This window comes from Oxyura jamaicensis, chromosome 8 (assembly GCF_011077185.1).
Source record: "Oxyura jamaicensis isolate SHBP4307 breed ruddy duck chromosome 8, BPBGC_Ojam_1.0, whole genome shotgun sequence".
NCBI classification, from domain to species: Eukaryota; Metazoa; Chordata; class Aves; order Anseriformes; family Anatidae; genus Oxyura; species Oxyura jamaicensis.
In genome coordinates this window covers 21,014,367-21,038,170 of record NC_048900.1, presented here as the reverse complement: position 1 = coordinate 21,038,170, position 23,804 = coordinate 21,014,367, and the positions used below count along the sequence as shown (strand labels likewise).

General features: G+C 50.0%; 1 protein-coding gene across 20 annotated transcripts in view; it reads right to left on the bottom strand.

The window, feature by feature from the left end:
- Positions 1-23,804, bottom strand: part of PTPRF (protein tyrosine phosphatase receptor type F) — a 280,990-nt gene that overhangs the window by 62,915 nt on the left and 194,271 nt on the right. For 12 of the 20 annotated variants that reach the window (XM_035333708.1, XM_035333715.1, XM_035333710.1 and 9 more), the window contains 6 exons: positions 22,268-22,378; positions 13,083-13,094; positions 6,845-7,114; positions 3,656-4,237; positions 2,963-3,096; positions 2,056-2,200 (listed from right to left, as the gene is read on the bottom strand). In XM_035333708.1, coding sequence (XP_035189599.1) covers positions 2,056-2,200; positions 2,963-3,096; positions 3,656-4,237; positions 6,845-7,114; positions 13,083-13,094; positions 22,268-22,378 — 1,254 coding nt within the window. The remainder of the gene's footprint in view (positions 1-2,055; positions 2,201-2,962; positions 3,097-3,655; positions 4,238-6,844; positions 7,115-13,082; positions 13,095-22,267; positions 22,379-23,804) is intronic. The other 8 variants (XM_035333709.1, XM_035333726.1, XM_035333714.1 and 5 more) reach the window with 1 other exon arrangement.

Here is a 23,804-nt window from a genome sequence, read left to right as displayed (position 1 = left end):
AACATGTCATCCTCTGAGATCGAACAGCCTTTCTCAGCGCAGCCAGATGGAAGAGCGCAGGAAGGAGGCCAATTTGTAGCTGGGAGCAACAGTCTTCCCAGATTAATAAGTTTTAAGGTCACAGGGGACCAATCCAACCATCTAACACGAGGTGGTGTTAAGTGCAGACCAAAGAATTTCTGCCTGGAAGTCATTTGTTGTGCACACAACTTCTGCTGAGCTACAGCAAAGCTTTCCAACAGACCTGTTTGACTTTGAGACCCCCAGGATGTAAGAATCCACCCTGCCCTGGGACTCCTCAACCTGCGGTGTGTCAGCCTCACTGAATAGCCCAGGAGTAACTGTCAAGCACTTTTCTTGTAGAATAAAGAGTGCCATTAGAAATCTTCTCAAGTAGGGGCCTCTAAGCCATGACCCAGTCGCTTTTTGGATAAACTGAAGAACTCTGAGGTACATCAATGTAAGGAGGGTTTTACTGGCCAAACCAAGTTATTCCTGTGGCTTTGGGCTGAATCTTTTCCAGCCTGTTCCCATCTCTCTTCCTGAACAGATGTCAGAAGCAGTCAGCTACTGCTCCACTCTCCAGTGAAGTGACAACCTTAAAAACAGAGCAGTATGACATCTCCTGGGAGCAGACAGCACATGGAGCAGGTCATGAAGCAAAGGCTTCTCTTACTTGGACTGTTGTGAGACTGGAGGACTCATTTACACACAAGGCTGTCTCTGATTAAGTGTGTTCAAGGACATGAGCATCCACTGATGAAATTAAGAGGCAGAAGAGTTGCTTCAGCCTTTGCCTATCAATACAAAAGCTACCTGAAACAGGTATACAAATCCCCCTACTCAGAACTTGTTCTCGATGTTCAAGCATTTCTAACTGCTTGATCCGAACTGCTCTCCTTTTTCGTACCTGTCTATCTTGCAGCACCGAGGCACCATTAGCTCACTTAACAGGGTAGAGGAATCCTTGCGACTGATATGGTAATGAAGCTGAGTTTCCCTCAAAGAGAAGGTCGTTCCAGTAGTGAGCAGAGCTGCTCTTCCCCCTTTCTAATGGCCGTCTCAGGCTCGCCGCTGCTGTGCATGCCAGCGCCCTCCCTGCAGGGAAGGCTGGCTGCCTTTGCCAACTGCTCACCCCACATGGCTAGTAAATCCCAGACAGACGGTGAAAACGGAAATGTCTTTTTTCCCCTTTTTAATGCTCTTTGCATAATAGCAAGCCCAAAAATCGTTAGTGAAAACGAGCTTATCGCAGGGCCCTTTGATAGCCCTAATCTGCTTATGCGCAGCTCTTTGAGCTGCCAACCAGAGCAATGCGAACTCCAGCTCTGTGATCACATGGGGCAGAGTGAGGATGAAAGTGATATTGCCCGGGTCACTTCGTTATCTACCCTCCCTATTAACTCTGTTGCAGCTTGTGCTGGTTTCCCCCAACACTGCAGCCTCAGAAGCAGCAGCCTCGCTTGCTCACACAACCCAGACAAACATCCATTCTCCCAAGCTCACTCCTCCAGCTACCTGACAGCCGTGGGCACATCTGGCCTCAAAAAGATGCCTCACCTTGCAATCAAGTGTATGGACCAGGGAAGGACTCCTGGAGATGCATGGCTGCTGGAATGGGGAGTGAAGGGGTGAAAATCCAATGGTTTGGAGAAAGTCACAGTTAGAGTCAGCCAAACACCCATATGCTGCCCGTCCAGACAGCTTGTCTGCATGGGAGTAAATTCACAGAGATGCACAAACCCACTCAAATCCATCTCTCCAAAGCAATTTCCCAGTCTGTTTCACTCTTCCATCAGTTTTTATGAACCCTTAGGGAAAGACAGCATGATCAAAGGGACGTAAAGAAAGAACTTACCACTTGGGTGCACCCCCTCTGGCAAAGAGCCCTGATCCAAAATCTCAGCTGACTTTCCCCATTACACCCTTTAGCAAACTACACGCCGCCATGCCTGCGGTCACCCAAGGGCAGAGGCACCAAGCTGCTCCGTGCCCAGGTGATGGGAACTGGACTGCTTTTGCTTTGTCTTCAGTAGGGCAGTGTCAAACACTTACTGGATTGGGCAGTTCTGGCTTCGATGGTGGGGGTGTAGACTCCTACCCCCAGCTCAGAGCGGGCACCCAGCCGGAACTTATACAGCGTGTCTGGTTTGAGACCTTCCACAGCATACGACGAGGTTGGGTCAAACTCCACCTTTTGCTGGCAAATGAAGGGAAACACAGGTTATATGGTGTAGCTGGAGAAGAGAGAAAAGCTGGTGCTCAGCTCCAACATTCCTCCCAACACGTCGTGTCTACCTGTGAAATAGTGAAGCCCTCATCCCCAGGCAGTCAGGACCTCCAAATGCACCTGAACGGTGCTGACTGAAGGCGGATTTTGCTGATGCTTCACCTGGCGGACACTTATTTTTGGTAGCTTTCATACCACTATAAACCCAGGGGAAGGAGAGGACCATGGGACATGGTGATGCACAATTCTCACTTTGTTGCCATGATGCCAGTGCTTATTTTGATACGTATAGAGCTGAACTTCTTTTAGCAATCTGGCAGTAAATGTGGAAGGGCTCTCTCTAGGCCATCCTCAATCTGCTCCTGAAGTGCTCTGGAAAGTCTAGGAGCTACAGACAGATTTTGAAGGCCATTTCAGACCCATGTGGATGCCCCACTGGCCCATCCAATCATTTAAAGACACCAGCAGTATGGATACATGAGGGATGGTACCATTGCATTCTGGAGCCCTTCCAGTCCCAAGCTTCTATTAGCTTCCTTGCTGGGAATCAACACTCACTGCTGAGGTCACTTACACAGGAGCCAGACAGAGATTGCTGTACCCCATCATACACCCATGGGACAGAAGACACATGATGAAGAAAGAATCCTGTTGTCACCCCAGCTCAAGCAGAGCCCCTTCTCAAGCTGCTGAATGTCTGGCTCTAAGTGCTGCTGAAGCAGAGATACTCACCTGAACGCCATCCTCTCCTTCCCAGAAGAGCAGCTCGTATTTGGTAATGCGTTCCTGAGAGGCGGGCAGCCAGGTCAGCAGGATGCGGGTGTCAGACTCTGCCTCTGCCTGGAAGTCAGCTGGCTGGGCAGGAACTGAGGACCAAACACATGCTTAGTGCCAGGAGGCAGATGCAGGGAAAGGAGTCTCATGGCTTTGCAGAGTGCTTCACCTAGGGAGGATCCTCACTCTTTCCTTCTGGACCCTCCCTTTTTCCCTCTCACTAGTACGGGGCTCTTGGAATATCCTGGCCAGCAGACAAGCACCTCTGGGACCCAGCAGGTGACTTATGGGACCCATGCTTACTTCCAGCCCCCGAGTCTACATCACAGCTCCTTACTTCCATGTGTGTACTCAAACCCTGGCATGGCTGCATAGGTGCCAACATAAAAAATCCAGGGCCTTGTGTCATTTTTTTACCCATCACAGCCCAGACAAAACAGCTGGCTGCACTGCTTGCACAGAGATTGATCCTGGTTCTCTGGTTCAAGCTGACAGCTTAAATCTGCTGGCTGCAGGGTGGGGATGCCACTTGGACAGGCAATCATTTGAGCACCGAGTGCAGCTGTGACACCTGGTGCAGACCAGACACACAGCTGAGCTGCACACCACTGGGGAAGGGCACGGCGGCATGGCACCTCACTCCATACGTACCCCCTTGCTGTGTTTTGACCTGGATGATGTCCGAGGGGGGCCCATCGCCCACCGAAGTGAAGGCCAGGACACGGATGCTGTATGTGGTCCCTGTGATGAGGCTCCCCACGGTGGTGAGATGGCTGTCGTCGGTGTTGTGCTTCTGCCACATGCTCAAAGGCAGATGCGGGTCGGTGGTGTAGTAAACGCGGTACCCTCGGATCTGTCCGTTTGGCTCCTCCGGCTGCTCCCACTGGACCAGCATGGTGCTGGCGCTCAGCATCCTTGCCTGGACTTTGAGGGGGGGACTCGAAGGAGCTTGCTCTCCTGTCCGGGCCTCGACCAGCTCGCTGGGGGGACCCCTGCCAATGTTATTGACTGCAATGACCCGGAACTCGTACTCTGAGAAGGGGCTGAGCCCACCTATGCTATAGCGGGTCGTTGCCACACCGTCTACCTCCTGGAACTGACCCTCCAAGGATTTGGACTTGTACTGGATGACGTAATACGAAATGGGGTCGGAGTTGCCCGAATCCCAGGTGAGGGTCACGCTGGTAGCTGTCGTTTCAGTCACTAATGGCTCCGTTGGAGGTTTTGGCAGCGCTGCAATTGGAAGGCAGAGAGGTGCGATTTAAATAATTCAGTCAGCTCCAACCCTGCAATGTGCACGGGGATAAAAATGGAGCTGCCACCTCCCATTAACATTCTTCTTTAAAAGGCAGAAATCATTTCATACTCTAGAACATGCATTTTTATATTACCATATATTGCTTGAAGTGGTTCTTAATGGAAGGATAAACAGAGCAATCATGTTATTAGACGTGCTTGACGCACTTACCAGCAGCAGGCTAAATAAAGGTAATTCAACGGGGATGCAGGAATGTTTCTGTCATGGGGGTTCAGCTGGCAGTGGGAAGGTGCTTGCTGGGCTGGGCTGGCCCGGCCCCAGCAGCCAGGTTTACAGCTGATTTACAAAGGGATACAGTAAAGCAGTCAGAGCACTGCAAGTCATCTGGAGCTATGCCCCTGCTCCCACAGAGACAGCACCCTAGGCCCCGGGGAGTTCATGGACAGTGCTGTTAGATGGGTTGATGGGGAAATGCCTTGCGAGTATTACAGTGCATGCAGGAGGATACAGCTAGAGAAATTACCAACTTTCACATCGACTATTTCACTGGGTGGTGTGTCAAACTGCAACCAGACGACAAACTGTTACACAAGAACTCTGTGACACTGACATCTCTGAAGTGTTAATGAGAACGTAGCTACTGCAAGCAAACATTTCCAGATTTGCCATTTTACCAAAAGAACAAAGAAAGAGAGTATGCATGAGAGAGATCTGCAGAGTACACAAATACGTTAAGACAATGAGTGAATTTAAGTCTAAAGTAAGTTTAAACCTCCTACGAACCACTCTAGTTAGAGTCATTAGAGACTTGTAATGCAGCTGTGCATGAGGTGGAAATCAGAAAAATGCTCAGCCCAAATCAAGGTTCCCAAGTACTTCACTTCTTTGGCAAAACCATCAGGTTTTCAGCCTCCATGTGGTTCAGCTGGAGGGCAGGCTCTTTAGCACAGGAGTGTGCCTGCCCCGAGTGCCAGGGCAGGATACTTCCAGTGGCATCCTGAGTACTGAGAAAACCAGCAAGGGCTGAGCTGGCATGGGAGGCAGGGGTGTGCAACCCACACCACTACCATGGAGGGCAAACACATCCCAGCCAGTATTAAACCCTGAAGCAAGGCACCTCACACAGCATCCAAGAAACTGGCAGCCTCTCTCAGGTTTGGAGAGCCATTAAGAGTGACTCTCAGTTGTGCAGCCTGCATGTCTGCTACCTTGGATGCACTTACTGCAAGCCATGCTGCATCACCTTGCTTCTCCCAGCTGCCCTGCAAACATCTACTTCCCAACAAGCACAGAAACAAGCAAACATCTACTTCCCAACAAGCTCACTGGGTGAAGGAGCTGGAGGCAAAGGCAGCAAGCTATCCAGAGTGAAGGTGCAGACAAGACAGAGAAACCAGGAGGAAGGCAAGGGGTTGAAATTGTGGGGTGGCAGTGGACACCACACCAGCCAGAGAGGGAGTGAGGCACAGCCTTCCCAGCTCCAAAGGGGGTAAATACCAGGAACCATCAGTGCAGTGGAGTGGAGTGCAGTGGAGCAGCCCCGCTTCCTCTCTCCACACCCAAACCACCTCCCCATCCTGCCCCTTTCTTCTGTGTACCCTCGGGTAGGTACTACAACCAAAGCAACCCTCTTCCTCTGTAAGAAAACAGGTACCACGTAGCAGGCACTGTGAGTGAAAGGAGCGGTGCGTGGCTGAGGTTAAAAGCAGCCTCTGACTAGCACCAGGGGAAGGAGAATTTGCTGTTAATCACCAGGTCAGAGGGGGCTAAGTCTCAGTTCTGGGATTTGTTCAAGCAGGGACTTGGTGCTAAAGGTGGCCACAGTGCATGAGGGGGGGCCTGCGAGACCAGGCAGACTCAAAGGATGACACAGCTGTGGAAATCCAAGCTACAAATCAACTGCAAGGAGAAGAGGAGAGGGACAGTGTGAACCTGCTCGGCCCTAGATGGGAAAGGCGGGACACACACTTCAGCCTCCCATCAGGGAGCTGTCTGGGCGGACTGCCCGGTCCCCAGCGGTCAGCAATCAGCAGTAACGTCCCCTCTGGGGAAAGGCTACCTGTGAAACAGCAGCAGGAAGCATGTCTTAAGGACAGCAACAGAACAGGAAGAGAGAGAGAGGGGCAGAGCAGTAAGGAAGAAAGAAAATTGACAGGAATATAGGACAACTTTAAGAGTGTGTACAGCTCCTCCCTGCAGGGTGGTAGGATGCTCACTCTGGCAAGGCAGATTTGTGGGGTTAACCTCCTTGTCCTGCCCTTACTGCAGCAGGGAAGGGCAACACGTGCAAACAGCTCTCTGAACGCAGACAGCCCAGGACAGCCCCGTGGCCTGCAGCTGTGCCAGAAACCACTGGGATGGGCATGGTCCCAGTGAGGTTCCCTCCTGAAACAGCAGGGACCCAGCTGACACAAGCCACATGTAGGGGGAGGAGAAATGGCCTCCAGTGCAAACACTACACTGTGAGCAGAAAAAAAGGAAAAGTCACTGGAGACTGAATTTTGGGCTGCACCCAAAACACTCTGGGGAAGGGCTACACCTTTGAAACCCAAGCAGGAGGACCACGAAGAATAACTCCTTACCTTTGACAGTGATCTGGGCTGTAGCTTCAATCATGCCAAGGGAGGAGATGGCCACACAGGTGTAGTTGGCGGACTGCACGATGTTGTTGAGCTCCAGGACGTTCCTGCCAACGGGCATCTCGTCTTCTTTGGTCAGCTCCTCCACGCCAGCCATCCACTTCACGTAGGGCATTGGAGCACCTACTGCCACACACGTCAGGTTCACGCTCCCCCCTGGCATCACCTCGTGGTTGCTCGGAGGGATTGAGAATCGAGGAGCAACACGCCGCACTGAAACAAGGAGGAGACAGCTAGTAGGGTGACAGAACCAGCAGCGAGCACTCAGTTGCATTGCAGGGGGACGCGAGGGGGCTTCGGCAGTTTTGCCTGTCTATCCCTTGGGACAGATAAAATGAATCGCAAAAGCTGTTCGCTGCTTTGCCAAATTGTGCACACTTTTCTCTCCTTCTTTTGCCACTGGCGTCTTATTAGAAGAACTCATTAAGGAATGGCTCAGTCCGTTCCCTCCAAACATAGTCTTTTAAAATCATATTACTAACATGAAACGTTTCTCCATTTAAATTACATCCCTCTAATTAGACAGCATGCACAAATGCCAGTCACACAATCTCTCTGTGCAGGGCCTACTGAAGCTCTACAAAACAGAATTACCTGCTCAATTTATTAGCTCTAGAGTAAAGCAACCTGTCCCCTAAACCTCGCAGGGTTTGGGCAGGGGCAGCAGAAGGCTTTCTTTCTGAATTAGCACACGTGTGCTGCTAAATAAAATATAATTCCTTTCAAAATGTAACTCAGGTTCTACATCAGCTCAGAAAAAAATAGTCACCAGAGCTGCGTGACATTGTCAGGGCCTGAACGGATCACCTTGCTGGGCAGGAGAGAACTAATCCTGACAGATGTGAGATCATATCCATTTTGACAGAAGAGAGCGGGGCTGGCAGAACCCTCCCCACCTTCGTGGCAGCACTTTGGGAGATGTATTCCTCCTTATTTCATTGCACAGCTTCTCTTCATATCAATCCCTTGCTAGGTATTTCATTCAAGACTTATTTGTAAGCAACTCTCAGCTACAATAAAGCTCTAAAGCTGCCTGCCATATGCATTCCCGTCAGGAAAACGACACTGAGAAATGAGGCCCCTTCTTCAGGGTTAGTGTTATGGGCCTATTTAAGCAAGGGTAGAGAAACAACTGTGCTCGGTAAATCTTTGTCTCCTCTGGGCAAGCTCATTTTAGTCTGTGGTTAAAAAGGGAAACTGCCCGAACGTGTCCTGCCCAGCAGCCCTGCTCTGCTCTAGCCTCCTCCACTGGAAAGGCGGCCCAGAGCATTGGTGGTTCTCACCTGGCTGGCACCCGAGGAGCCTTTCCCTGCCCTGACACCCCTCCAACGGGGCTGGTGGAGCTCTGGGGAAGGCGGATATGGGGCAGGAACCTGAGCTGGGCCTGCTCGTGAGGCGCCGTGGGCACCACCGGCCCGGGGTCTGCGCCGGCCCCGCCGCTTCCCCACGGACGGCGCGGGCGCTACCAGCCTGGCGAGCCGCGGAGGTGGCAGTGCTGCTCGCCGCGCTGACTGTCCCCAAACCACACCTCGCTAGCGCTCCCTTTGATGATTCATCCCCAAACCAACAGGCTTGCAGAAATAGACTGAAGACGGAAGCCCCCACGCTAGCATGTACAACAGCTCTGAGGCTTCGTGATAAATTAGACAACACTGTCAACATCGCGTGTGTACTACACGTCGTCTCGGTGACAAAACAGGGCTCGTTAGCTCCTTACCAGGCAGGGGAAGGATACTTGCTTTTCTTTTCTTTTTGTTTTAATGTCTATATCCAAAGTCTTGCTGGTTGTTTCTTTTAATCAATTATTAAATCTGAAATCAATAGCTACATGAGCGATCGCCAGTGAGGCGTTACCTGACTGACGGGGCAGCGCTCCCCAAACGAGACAGAACTCAAAGTGTACTCAAGCGCTACGCGGTCATGAGAATACAGAGTTAACCTGATGGACATGGCAATGGTTCAACATGATGGCGTGTACTTCCAACCAAAGTATCCCAGCACCGTTCATTAAACGTCAGCTTTCGTTTTCTAATGTACATGGCGTCAAATTATTTCAGCTGTTCAAATTCCGTCCCCATCCAAGGACCAAAACCACCCACCCACATTGTATTAAAATAATAATAAAAAAAAAAAGAGCAGAACTTGGAGGACAAAGCCATAGGTGTGCACAGAGCGCTCATGCACATGCACCAGGCAAACAGGCCGGCAGGCCCTGGAGGCCACAAGAGTCGGGGAGCAAGCGGTGGTGGGGCTGAGCAGCGAGAGGGACGGCAGTGACTCGGTGCGAGCTGAGGTCGGAGGACGGAGGCCATGCAGGAGGGTCGGAGCCCAGCATGCACCCAAACCTGTGAGACCAGAGGCAGCACACCCCACACTGGCTCTCAGGACCCTCCTGGGGACAGGCCGAGCCCCGTCGGTGCCGTGTCCCCCTCGATGTCCCCCTGCAGAAGCAATGCCTGCCCAGGGAGCTGGCACCAAGCCGGGGCCAGCTCTCACCTCAGGAAGTGGGAGAGGGTCAGGGCAACGCTTTTGTTGAGCAATCTGGCCTGGACAAGCCCTGGCAGGAGCATGTGCAGAGGAAAGGATGGGCTCCACCAGCCTCCTGTCCTCACAGAGGGATGAGTGGCAGCTTCTCGTCCCAGCCAGCACGGAGGGAGAAGGGGAGATGCTGTCAGTTAGCATTAGCGAGAGCTGGCAGAGATCTCACAGCAGCTTGCAGAGCACCATCAACACATTCCTCGGGCTCAAGCCAGCGCTTTAAGTCTCTTGCTTTTCTAGCATAGGAGCCTGGTAATAATTTAAATCTGTGTAACCCCTCAAACAGCGGCATTCTTCAGAATATCTGTCCAATTTACAAGTCAAATCTATGGGCTAGCACAGCCCACGATGCTACATTAACTGCTTCAGAAAATTTTGTTGTTCTTCATTTATTGCGGCTATGAAATTTCCCTTTTTATTATAATTTTCTTGACAAGAATTTGCAATTTTATTTTTTTAATCTTCTTTTTGGATAAAGATCTGAGGAGGTGGTTGGGAGGTTTTGCAAAAACAGCACGGGGAAAATTACTGTGAATATTAAAATGATTCCGATGGACAATAGCATAATTCAGAGGTTTAGTTAAACCAGCAGACTGTCAAAAATGAGATTCATTGCCGTTCACCCCAAGACCAGGCAGCGTAAGGGCTCTGTGCTGTGCACTGCTCAGACTGAGCCCTGGGAAGTGAAGCACAACCCTGGGGCGTGAGCGGCACCGCGCAGCCCGAGCCTGTGCCCCAATCCCACAGGACAGGGAGGAAGGACGGTGGGGAGATGTGGGCACTGCCGCGGGGAGGAGGGGAGCAGGCAACAGGACGGCCACGCAGGTTGAGGTTGAATAACGTTAATAATTCAGCATGCATTAACATGCACATTCCTTGCCTCGAGAGCAAAGAGCGAGAATCGATTGCCCGGCTCCTTCCACCAGGAGTGGCTCTTCCTCAGGTCTCAGGTTCCCTCTGAGGGTGACGTTACCCCCTGGAGAACCAAGAACCCCCTCCCTGCTGCTCTCTGCAAGGGGTATCAGCTCTGAGCTCTGGGCATAAAGCTTTCAAGGCTCACAGGCCCGTGCTGTCAGCCCCTCTTCTGCATGCTGAGACACTGCTGGCGTACAGTGAGGCTCTGCGGGCGACACAACGGCACCAGGACATGCCCATGCTTCTGAGACGCTGCGGTGCTGCTGGGGCAGGGGACACCGGGCTGCTTCTCCCTGCTGGCTGTCTCGGCCGCAGCACAGCTGAGCCAACAGCAGTGCCACCACCCCGCCCTCCAGCTGGCAGCGATGCGGGGACCTCTTCTTTCCTCACCCTAGGCACACTTCTGCCTTGCCCCAGACTCGCTGCCCTCCTCAGCACCGCCTCCTCCGAGCTGGAAGGGGCGCGTTCAGGAGCTCTCCTCGAAGATGATCATCAGTCTGCATGGTTTACTCATCTGTAGACACCTTTCATCTCTCCCTAGCGCTATCATTTCAAGGAAGGACTTCAAATGGAAAGTCAGTTGCTGGTGTCTCACAATCTATTGACAGCATCAACAGCAGGAGAGGAAAAATTGGAACCAGAAAAAATGCATTTACAGTCTAATCTTGTGCTCAAACAATGCTGTACTATTTATGCTTCCAATGCATCCTTGAGTGCTGACATTTTATAGACAATTTCCAAAACAGGGCCTTGCCATTTTTGGATTATATTTCAGCTATAACTTTTAGGTCTAATTATTTGCGCTGACAACCACATATAAAAGAGGATATATCATTACAGTGGTGCAGCACTGGAGACACATCAGCATTCAGCATACTGACATACTAATAGCAAAGTAAGGGAGAGCAAGATTGTGGAGCTATGCAATTTGCATTCACTCTCTGAAATTTCTCTGATGAAAATAACACAACATTAAGGAGGAGAATAAGAGAAAAGATCCACTGTATCAAGATAAAATAACTCGTTAATAAATAACCTTGTAGCAGTCACAGAGCAATAATTAAATGCATGGGTGAGCAGTACACAGTTTTAAGTAAAGCTGGAAAAACGTAAGATGTAATTATCAGTGCCAAACAAATTATAAGCACGGCAAATCCCATTGGAATATTTAGAAACTAATTTCTGGCTTCACATTAAATATTTGTATACGTGGGTATTTTTGGTGGGGTGGGGAGGAGGGGTCGGCAGAAAGAATGAGAAATTATCCGCTCCCGCTGGCTTATATCCATTCTCGGCTGCCTCCCCTCAGCTAAGCCATGCGGCTAAAACGTTTAAGTGCCCTGTCAAAGGTTCGCTCTCCAGAGGTGCCCGAGCCATCACAGCGGTGCTCCAAATTCACTGAAATCTGGGAAGCTTTGGGCCTTGGCTTTAATTTCGTCTCTTTTCTTCCCTGTTCTCATTTTCTGTCATTGTCTTGGGCTCAGGTAATTTTATCCTCTATGAAATCTATTTTTAGAGGGTAAACAAGGGCCCCGTGTCTCAGTACAATCTAAATGAGAGCATGTTCTGGGGAGAGAAACGGGAGCGAAGTCAGTGTACTGGAACAACTGCTATGACAACTTGTTAAAACTTGTTCCAGCGATGATTGTAAGATCAACTCCCACATCTGCCTGATGGCACGTGTGAGAGGAGCTGGGGTCTCTTCCCTGTGCCACCCGGGAGCAGCCCCGGGCCCCGGAGGCGCTGCGAGCATCCCTGTCCCCTGGCACATGCGGAGGGACGGACCCGCGCAGCACTGCTCGGTGAGTGTCAGCTCTGGAAACCAGCTCAGGGCTTCTGCCAAAAACACCAGCCTCCAGCGAGGTCTGGAGCTAGATTTAATTTAAAAGCGGCGCTCGCCTTTCACTACTGTCCTTCAGTCACCCCCGGCGCGCTCTGAGCAGGGCAAAGGGTGACCTGGGTTTTGTGGAGCTCCTGCGCATGCCACCATGGGCATCCCTGGGCCATCCTAGGAAAAGCTGAGGCCACCACCAGTGCTCCCTGCCCTCCTGCCAGAGAAATCAAGGCCCAACCCCAAGGAAGAGAGGAGGGGCATCCCTGCCTGTGCCCTTCTCATGCGAAGGGCCCTTGTCCAGCACAGAGAAGTGGCCACCACCAGCGTGGGGACAGTTGAGGAGCAGGAAAGGTGCCAGCACGGACAGCTGCCCCAAACTTTGATCCCTCTAGAGAAAGTTAAAAGTATTAAAGCTACAGGAGGAACTGAGGTAGCTACTCTCCCTGGCAGCTCACCGGGGGGCTGGAGATCTCTGATCCCTGCTTCCCAAGATCGCTCTCGAGCTCTGGCCAGCAAGAAGCAGCAGCAGTTTGGAGGTATTGGATTGGCACCTAGCACAGGTAACGGGCTGGAGGAGGACCCCACATACAGCAGCATGCACTCCTTCCCACCCTACTGTTGAACAAAACCATCTAGGCTGGTATTTGCATGCAAAATGCATTCTGTACATTTCATACCTCAAGCAACACAGACGTGCAAGCAAAGTATCAATGCCATCAGCAGAGTCACAGCAAACAGTAAGCAGATTTCATCAGGCACGCTTTGGCCGTGCCTGGAAGGGAGCCAGAGTCTGCAGGGCCCCCTCCCCTTTGGGGGATGGCTCTCCTCTCCCTACTGGAAAAGTCCCATCTGACGTGGCGTACTGTAGATGGATAAGAAGTGAAAAGGACCAACCTTCTCGCTGATCTGAGAGATGAAAGTTTGTTTTGTTTGATGGCAGAGTGCGATGAAGATGAGGAGGGAATAAAAAAAGACAAGGAAAAACACAGAGAGTAAAAACAGGCCAAGCTTCATCTGTCCGCACACCACTGAAACGACAAGACAAGACTACAGAGGTCAGCCAGGACTCCCCACCGTGCACACACACCGCTCTGTGCCGTGGACAGGAGCACGCCACTCTCGCACCGCTCTGGCCCGGGGCAGGGCCGGCCCCTGCACCCCGAGGCCGGGCGGAGGGGACCCACGCGTACTCACATGGAGGGAGCTTCGGGGCAGCCCCGCGCCAGGCCAGGTGCTGGGAACACAGACACGTGCACAACACACACAGCAAGGGGCTGCTGCCATCACTCGGACGGACACGCTCCCACGCACCCACTCCAGCTATAAAGGTGATGGCAAAGGCACTTTAAACCCATTGACCACACACTGGGAAGAGCATGTACACGGAGATCCGAATTTTAGCAAGTATGAAAGAAATGCTCCAAGTGGCGGATGGAAAGTCTTCTACCACGAAGAGCGGCTCCCCCTCTCCAAACAAAGAGCTAAACGTAGCAGAGAGGAATTAGCCAAGTGACAGACATGCGCAGTCTCAGCTGGGCTCAGTTTCGGGAGAGCCTTATTGGTACCCTGTGCTGCGAGCGAGAGATGGACAAGAAATCAGAAAGACAAAAACACCCAGAGGGAATTGAGCAGGTCCCAGTTTTTGTTCCTGCGGGAGAGACAGTAGAAGGTTAGTTGCATTTTCCTTATAGACAAAGGAGATCTGATTTCTCTAGCGGGAGTGACCTCACTCCAGCTACAGATCTGTGGCATATCAGCTGTAATCGAACCCTCGCCGAGAGAATACCGGAGTGGATCTGATAGTCAAAGGCTGCTTATGAGTCACATTTTTGAGGGGAGAGGGAGAAGGTGGGGGGAGGAATTTGCTTTCCATCAGAAACACTGCGAATTAGAGAACAGTGTGTGGCGTTATACAGTGCGCTGTACAGTCAGCCGTTTCCAGGGATTAGAGGACAGGATTTTAACCAACACTGACATTGTACAGACCCAGCAACAAACTGCCAATAACAGCTACAACTACGGCCTGTGAAGTGTAACGGAGCTTGGAAGAGAACAGCAAAACAGTTGTTTTCATTTCTTCACTTCACCTGACGCCAGGGGACCTGCACCAGCCAACTTGGAGCTTAAACCAGCACGCGAGCGAGGGCCAACGCCACTGAGGTCCCCTCTTGGGTGTCCTTGAAACACGCAGTCCTGGATTAATACACAGTCCTAGATTAAGGCCTGGATTTCCTCTGGGACGGAGGAACCTTCTGGTCCACAAAACATCAACATAAGGCAACTTCTCATCCTGTGACCCTGTGGTGGGAGGGAACCAACATTGCTGCTCCCGAGCCACCCCTGTGTCCCTTAAACTCCTGGAGTGTATCACATCTGCACGGCCTCAGCAGACAGCAAGGGGCTTTGGACTTCTGCTCAGCCCTTCCCAGCAGGGATGATTTGCTTCCTGCCCCTGCCCGGGAAGGGCCATGCTCCTGGCAAGCAGAAGCACCCCGAGCGGCTGCATTTCTGGGGAGCACTTCAACAGGGCAACGCAGACCCCAGCTCCCGCAAACCGGGGCTGCGCGACTGAAGGGCAAGAGCCCGGCCAAGGCCTTGAGCCCAGGGAATGATGCCCAAACAGCTACAGGAGCACCCCGCCCCACTGCAGAAGCCGAGGAAGGGTCAGTGGCCCCCAGGTTGGCCAGAGGTGCTGCTGCAGCTGCGGGCCGGGCAGCGGCGCTGCTCTGGGGAGCCTGCTGGGCAGCGCCCTGCGTCAGGAGGCGGCGCTGGCTTTCCCGGCGTGTTGACACTTCAGATTAGAGCTGGAAAGGTGAGGAGGCACATGCGAAACACGCTAATTCAAACAGATTACGTTCTGGTCTGTCAAACAGGAACAAGTTTGGGGCCTACTATTCGTCACTAATTGCTGGATTATCTCTTAATCTCTAATTATATTACTGGTTTATGGGGAATAAAAGCCAGTAGCAGGGCATTATGGAACAGCTTTAACGAGAGAGGGAACACCTGGGCAGAAAGTTCTCAGTCTTTTCCCTTGACTTAATGCTTAAACAGCTGCTGCTTTATCTCAGATAAACCTGATAAATGGTAAATTGAAAGTTTCATCTCCTTACAGATCCCATTCACATTCTCCCTTATCTCCAGTTCCCTGTCCATGTCACTCCTAAGCTGAGAGGCATGCTTTACCATTATTTTTTTTCATAACAAAGGACCCTGAGCAGTGACAGCAAGTGACACCTGTCCCCCCAGGAGGCTTTAAGGCTGGTGTTACCCCCGTGCCCCCTCGCAGACCACCACAGCTCACTGCACACACCACCCTGTCCCCATGAAGCCGGGCTGCCTGTCCCATAAGTTCAACACGTGCAAGACAACGCAAAGTCACAGCCGAAATGCCAGCAGAGGACAGCCAAGCCCAGAAGGCAAAACCAGGCCTCCCTTTTGAGAGCCAGGTTGAAACAACAAAGGAGCAGAGCGAGGCCATATCAGAGACGTGTCTGCCAGGCCTGAGTGTTGGGTGGCTCCAGCCCTGCAGACAGAAATTCCCATGCTGATTGAGTTTGGCTTTTACCCTGCCGCAGACACGCTCGTCTCCTGCAGCAGCAGCAATGCTCTAACCACAGCAGCTTGTTGCAGAAAGAATGAGCTTGGGCTTATGGCAGGCGCTGCTTTCGCATATTGTTGGGCATTGGCGCCCTGAGACAAGGCAGGGGGCTGTGGCCAGGATGCGAATGCACAAGTCAGAGTTTGGATCACGAGGCCAAACAAAGGAGCAGATTTCTAAAGCTTTTCAGAGTGGGAAGCTAACACTTTCCTGAAAGCAACAAGGAAGTTCATTACCCCAGTTGGCTCTGCAATTCTGCTGGGAACTGTCAGCATCTGTCCCGCGCTGAAAACCCGCGGGTGTTATGCACGGCACCAATATAAAGGCAGACCCAGACATTTTGGAATCCAAAAGACACGGAGGTTAACAAAAACCCAGAGGGGGACGAACCTGTTCCTGCTTATCTCCAAAAGCACATCTTGCATCTCAAGGACTCCACATAAATCAAATTTTATTTTTTTACAGCTTTTAGAGGTACAGGGGAACAAAAGGACAGATTGTCTTTTTAACGCCAGATTACATGAGAATAAGACAAGCTCCCATTATAGGCGCTGAACAATGTGCTCATGCCACAGTGATGAGTATATTCCATCCCTGAGACAGACAGGATGCTCGGGCTGTCCAGCCATCGCTTCCCATTCAGAGCGCACACACATGCACACATGAATTCAATTAAGAGCAGAAAATCTCAGAGCTCCAGAGATGGATTTCCTAACCCTTTGTGCCAGGGGATAGGAAGGGGAGGGAATGGACACTTAGTCGGCACAGATACGCAGGCCTAATTGTTCTGCAGATGTCTGTGCAGGTCTGGGGAGGAGGGGGAATAGGTTTCCAAGTCCACTTCTTTGTTGCGTTGTCGTGCACTGAGCCACCAGCCAACCTCGTTCTGTTTTCCATAAAGGTCATTTTACAAATAATCAGGCTTGGGCCTTGCATTGTACTTTTAACTGCCAAAGGACTTTGCAGGGAATAAAACTGTTAAGCATATTTAGTTGAGTTCTATAAAGCACACTGAAATCTTCGTATGGAAAGTGCTAGGAGAAGGGCAGAGAACTATTATTTATTAAACAGTGATCATTATAATTATCATGGCATAGCCAAGTGCTCACAGAAAACACCAACGGTGCACACGTTTCTCCTCTGGAATAAAAACACGACAAAAATATCCACTGTAATAGGTGGGGAAAAGGAGAAGTGGCAGAAGCCTCTGCCTGGCTCTCCTACTCTGAAACCAGCCAGCTCCAGCCCTAGGGTGTGCAGAGTCCCAGCAGCAAACATCTGCTGGTGCTGAGTGCTGAGCTGCTCTGGCTGCACACCTGGCTGCATTCCCCACGAGGCTGCTTACAGCTAGCTAATGTGCATCTGACCAAACTACAGCTGCTCTGGCTTGGGTTATAGCAATAGTTTCAGCATGGAGCAGTGCCCTGGGGCAAAACAACTGGAGTTAAAATACTGAAATCCCATATAAACGAGTGTACTTGCTTCATCAAGGGGTCACTGCTCTGCGTTGCATCGCTCTATTGTAGCATTAGCTTGAGGTCAGGACTGCACAGAGCGTGTATAGGGAGATCACGGCCCCGCAGCCCTTCCCAGGCACACACCAGCAGCTGAGGGGTAGTTACTCTGTGACCTCTATCACGGACTGGTTTTGCTTCTTCGGATGGTGCAGGGGAAGGAATCTGTCTGCAGCAGCAGTCTGGGTCATCTGCTCCAATTCAAGTGCCCGTTCGTGCCTCCTGTCATCCAGGTGTCTCCCCCACCAGCCTCCGCAGTCCCTGCTCGCCGTTGCTGGCTGCCAGCCCTCGAGCACCAGCAGTGCCCCTCTCTGGACAAGAATTGTCACCCCTCAGCCCTGATGAGAGGCAGGTTTGCCGGAGCACACTGCCAGAAGTGAGCAGGGTTGTTAAGAAACACGCTCCCCATTATCTAGCTGCTTCTCAGGCATCTCCAGCTCTGGTTGCTGAGTGTCTGACCACCACGCTCAGTTTTTGTTCTTCTGGCGACACCCTCAAGCTTTGACTGCTGTTGCTATTTTAGCTGTTTTAATATTACATAAGCACAAAATGTCCTTTCTAAAGGCTTCAAGTCTTGTTGCTCCAGGCCGGTGTCAGTCATTCGGAATTATTATTTGCACAAGGTCCTCACTGCAGCAAGTGTCGCACAGCTGCGAGTGGCCATCTCAGCGAGTTCCCTCCACGTTTGAGCCGAGGCTGACACCGAGACCCCTGGTGTAAAACCCTGCGGAGGCCAGAGAATCGCTGCTGGAGACAGAGCTACGGTCCTCGTTTCATCTTGGGTGACGGCTCCTTAGTGAAACTTGGCAAATGAAACTACAGACTCCAAGCAAGTTTCCTTGCTGCCACATGAAATGCTAGCCTGGCCTTTCAAAGGGCAGACTGAGAAAGCAGATTTTGCAGTAAAACCGTTTCTATTTAGTGCTGTCTGATTTACTTGTCTGTGATTTAGGCACAGAGGAGACATTTCAGTTTTAAACGGTCTTTCTTTAAAGCAGATGTGCACATGCAGTCCAAGCAGCCTTTTGGGCCAGGGAATTCGCTGCATTTGTCCCATGGGGCCATGCCTTGGAGGCTTGAAAAGCAGCACCTAAGAAGTGAAAACTGGGCAGCATTTCACAGAAGTATGCAGTTACTACCCCAAAAATGACTATTCTAGTAACACTGGTACTGCTGACTGCCTTAAGCAGCGCTGGGGAACACAGCCAGTGAACTCCACAGTGTTTTTATAAGGACCTGCTTGCACAGTCCTCCAGCTCATCTCCTTTATTGAAAAAATAATGCCACGGGTAGAGAAAGAGAAGGGCAGGAAAAACCTTTCATACAGGGAAAGAGTCAAAGAACAGTGCCTCTACTGAGGGCAGTACCACACAGGTCACTGTCTTCACAGGTATGTCACAGGACCAGACTACGAGCTGAAAATGTTCATCGTTGTGCAGATGTCCCTGAAGCTGTAGGCAAATGAAGAGTGAAATGTATTCATAAAAACCCAATGGCCTACGTGAATCAGTGGTATTATACTTTACTCCCAGTGAGCACGACGAAATGGAACTACCTTTTTTTTCATGCTAGGTCCAATCTCTTTTCTACCCTTAAATCAATTTTTTGTATGTCTTGAATCAACTTCTTGGATTTTTGCTGCTAAATTAGACAGTAAGCTCTCTGGATTAGAGGAATCATATCTTCCATACGTTTCTGTTCCCTTCCCTTCTCCCTGCAGCACCATCAGGTCCCAAATCTAATCACTGTTACAAGGAAGATACCGTGGTACACGCGACCATGGACCACGACTGGATGAGTGTTCCTTTGTAGGGGGAACGACAATATCCGCAGCAGCACTGCCAAGCGCGCTTGTGCTGACAGGGCGGGATGGGGACACGTCACCGTGCCCTCCTGAAATCCGCCGTGCCCCAGACAGCCACCACGTCCCGGCGGGCTCTCTGCTCTTGGTTTTGTTCTGTTCTTGCTCCTCCAGTGGTATGGATGTTTCCTGCAGCCCTGTGTGCACGGAGGGCTGAAGAGCGTCAGCGGGAGGCAGCCCGCTCCCCGCGCTGCTCCCCAGCCCCATCCCAGCTCTGCAGCAGCAGGCAGATAGACCTGTCAGTGCAGGAGCAGAAGGCTTACGAGGGTTGCTTTCCAGCACACTTAGTAAGATGAAAATAATAGCTTCAAGGAAAATGCATCCATTTTCCTTTACAAATCCCTGGTGTGGAAATGTTTTAACTTTTAATGAAGTCCATCTGTGCAGAAGTGCTGGCTCTGAAGGATTCGCAGAGACAAGGCACTGGCATATCCTGCTCCTTCCTCCTCCTGTTCTTTCATTCATAGAGGGAGCCCTGAGCAGTGCCTGCATGCTCCTTCTCAGCCAGTGGTATCTTCCTTTGTTAGTGAGAAAAGTATGATAAAGATGCTAATGAGCCTGTACCTTCTAACACAGCACACCCACAAAGGATTACCTGGGAGGCTAGGAAAGGGGAGGACATGATCAAAAACACAAGCCCCGAGAGTCAAGAAGAGAAACAAACATTTGAACTGTTAAAAAAACAATAGGCTGTGAATGAGAGCAGGTACAAGCACTCCTAAGAATTGCAGGGGGTGGAAATTAGTACTGCTGCTCACAGAGCCACAGGAGCAGCAGCGCTCAGCCATGCTTCCCCCCAGAGCAGCTAACTTCCTGGGTATTCCCCACACTGAGGTCAATCACTACGAAACCATTAAGCAGCAGTGGTGGTGCAGCCGACACACTTAATTTCAACTGTAATTTAGCATTAATTAACGTCTTCTGTAGCAAAGATGCAGGCACTTACTAAAGACCCAACTGGAAGTTACTGATCCTCCTAATGACAACACCGTAGAACAATCCCCAGAAAAAAAAGACACAGGGGATTCTTTATTCTGCATCCTAGATGTGAGAAATTAAGATATTTCCATTTTTTCTCTTACTTGTTTAAGAAATAAAATACTATTCTTGTTTTGACTAACTTTTTCAAGTCATTAGCTAATATAGCAGTAATATTTTTTCATACAACATTAGCTATCAGAAACTGTAAGCGTAAGTTATAAGCATAAATACTATCTTGGACCTAGCATCCACAGTGAATTGCATGCGATGGTAATTTATGGGGTATCCTGTCTTAAATATACAGCAGAGCTTTATCAGGATCACACAGGCTAGAGACTGACATTGTAAAGATTATGTTCAATAAAAAAGCTTGTTCCAAAAATTTATGTGTAAGAAAATGATGGTTAGCAGCAAGGCATATGTCTAAGAACATGCTTTCTTCAGTGAACGTCAGGATCCGCTCGCATGTGCAAACCATCTGCGGCCCATGCCTAGCCCAGACAGGACAGATGAACCTTGCTGAGCAGCAAGTCAAGTGTAAAATTCAGTACGTTCGTCAGACTCGCTAAATAAAGAGCATTCATTAGAAAGAAACCAGAACATTGTAAGAAGAGGTTTTTCTACCTCTTGAAGTTGCTGTGCCTATTTTCAGCCACACCTCTCTAGAAAACAGAGCATTGAGAATCTGAGCATGTCACAGGAAGCACGTCATCCCCAAATGCTGCAGCAAAATGGCTGGGTATCCACACAAACCCATGCAACAACAGCCAACTTGGTAGCTAGGATCCTTTCCCTCTGAGTGCAAAGGGACAATCTGGGATGAGTTTTAGTACAGCTTGCCTGAAAAATGAACTTGGAAGAATACATGGAGTTTAAAATCATCCATAATTACATTGTGAGAGTGAAATGAGTGATTCCACTGCACAGATACAGCTTCATCTTCTGAATATGCTTAATTGGATACTTCAGTCTTCCAGAGACTCTCATAATCCAAATTAGTCTGCAAAATAAAAAAGCAGTCCCCCAGAACAAGCAAAGACGATGATGCCAGAAGCCACCTCTAGAAGCAAACACACAGCATGTGAAGAATTAATCATGATCATGTCCTCTTTCCATACTAACTAATGCATATACAGCTTTAAGGTTCTGTTTTCTTGCTTCAAAACAGAGGAAGGAAGAAATGAAGATGAGATTTTATTATTAGACAGTTGATTTACTACGTGGAAATAAAATCTGGTTCTAACTTCCTAACAAACAACTATTATGCTAGCACAAGAATCTTCTTTCTCTTCTTGGGAAAACCCATAGCTACATTTCCCAGGGGTTCCTTACCAGTGGCTCTGGTTATGCAGAGTTTCATGGGAAGCAGCACAATTTTTTCTTGCTGAAATTAATAGAAAGGGTACAGTGGATTTAGCCCTTGCTTTTCTCCAGACTAACTCAAACACCTTTAATGTAGAAAAAGAAAACTAGCAAGAGACCGTCTTAATGTAAAACCTGATTTTTCTGGTATGTTGAAAATAGTTTTAAATCGGCAACATAGCATAACCATTAGAAAATCACTTTAAATGAATTGCAGCTAATTTCCAGCATGTTCCCAGTGTGAGCCATTAATACCCAGGGGCTCAATCATTGATGCATATAAGATGGATTAGGACAACTCCAAAAAGCTGTTCAGTTTTTAAAGATACGCATTCCAAAGCAGAGGCCTAAATACCAGCTCACCTACAGCTGGCTCATCAGAGCAAGACCAGTTTTATACAACTCCACCAAAGGTTAGTTTATACTAAGAGGATTAAGCACCCCTCGATCCCAATTAAAATAGCTGTGACACAAAGCTAGGGAGTTCAAGCAAGAAAGGAGTTCCAATTCCGCTCATATTTCAGCCTTTTATAGAACACCGTGTAAACAGCAAAACCAGATTTCCAGCAAACATGAGTCAAACCCAATGTGGATCAACGATATCCTTGAACTTCATTTGCCATTTTTTGAGCAAACGGCCACATCGCACAATCCACAAAGTGTGACCAGGGAACTAAGAGGGAACACACTCCTTTGTTGAAAGCCATGGAGCTCTTTGGGTGGGAGGAGGGTCACCCCCTTGGGTGGAAGCTGCTCTTACCTCGAACATACAGGTTAGCAGGGGCAGAGTAGCGGGTTCCAGCGCTGTTGGTAGCAACACATTCATATTTGCCTTGGTCCGACTCCTCGCTGTTCTCTATTTGCAGAGCTCCTGTGCACAAACAAGATGACACAGACAATTCAGATTATGGCAAATCTGGTAATTGAACAGACAGCCTCAGAAAAGGAAGGCCGTGCCCCACGCTTTTAAAGTATCTTCCTGGATAAATATATTGTGATGCTGTTCCCTGGACCCACAGGGTACCAGCATGCAGCCACAAGGTACCCGGTCTGCTGTTAGAAGCTTGTGAAATTGATTATTGTTACTTTTTAATGCACAGGGAACCAGTTACTGATGCATTTCCAACCGCCCCAACCACTTATATTCATTGCTTCAATAAAGGCAAAAACCATACACATACACACGTATTAATTACAGCTTGGTATAGGACTCCTGTCTAATAAAAGGACCTTTAATAAGCCTTTAATCAAAACAGCCGAACACAAAGGCCGCTAACTGTAGCTGTTTGTTTCTTATCTGATGCACACAAAGCCTAGCAAATGCTCTACAAATTGCGACCTTCCTGCAGAACTGGCAGAGCCCCACCTCTCCCACCTCGCCACCCCTCCTCCCAGCAGACATCCCCCTTTGAGAAAAAAGCAGTTTGCCTTTCTCAGCTCTCTCCATGTCAGGGATCTCCTTGTCTTTTTAGAGTGGATTACACTTGATATGCAATAATTAGACACTCAGTCTGAGGCACCGAATAAACACACCGATGCAATACACCCATTTGGCAGCATGGTGCTTGCAGGAAAGCCACCCGCCCTGCATCCCAGCAGCGCTGCTCCTCCAGCCTTGGGGCAGGAAAATTTGCTTGGTCCAGACCACAGGACATGACCTGATCCCATCCCTGAAATGCCAGACGCACCAGGGGCACGTGAAATAATTGCAGTAAGTGCCAAAGCGCACAGAATGGCGATTTACATGGGGAACCTGTGCAGTGCTCCAAGTGAGCACTGGTCTAAGGGGCTTGCCTCTCATTTGCTCGGCCTAGTCCACCCGTGTCCAGCACCACCTCTGCTTCTCGCCTAGCGCAGATGACTGAAAATCTGGTCACAGCTGAACTCCCCTAATGGGGCCCCGTATGTAGAAGGAAAGATGGAGGTGAAGAGAGGGGCTGGATGCCCGTGACAGCGCGCTGGCACGGCAGGAGCAGCCGGCTGCCGGCCAGACACCAAAGCGGCTGCTGCTCAGCCTGCTTCCCCCAGGCAGTGTGGCAGCAATTTTTAAAGTGCCTCCAAGTGTCCAGACTGTGCTGGTTAGGATTGCCTCTAAGAAGGGACTCTGCTCACAAACCATATACCGAACTAAAAGAGAACATTAACCCCTTTGCTTGTAAGGATTTGAACTCATTTCTGCCTGCCACGGTTCAAAACGACCACTGAGAGAGGCACTGAGAATAGCTGGTGAAATTGCCTTCCCCCTTCTTGCTGGTTCAAGCTGCAGAGGTCAAACTGAGTTTTTCATATCATCAGAA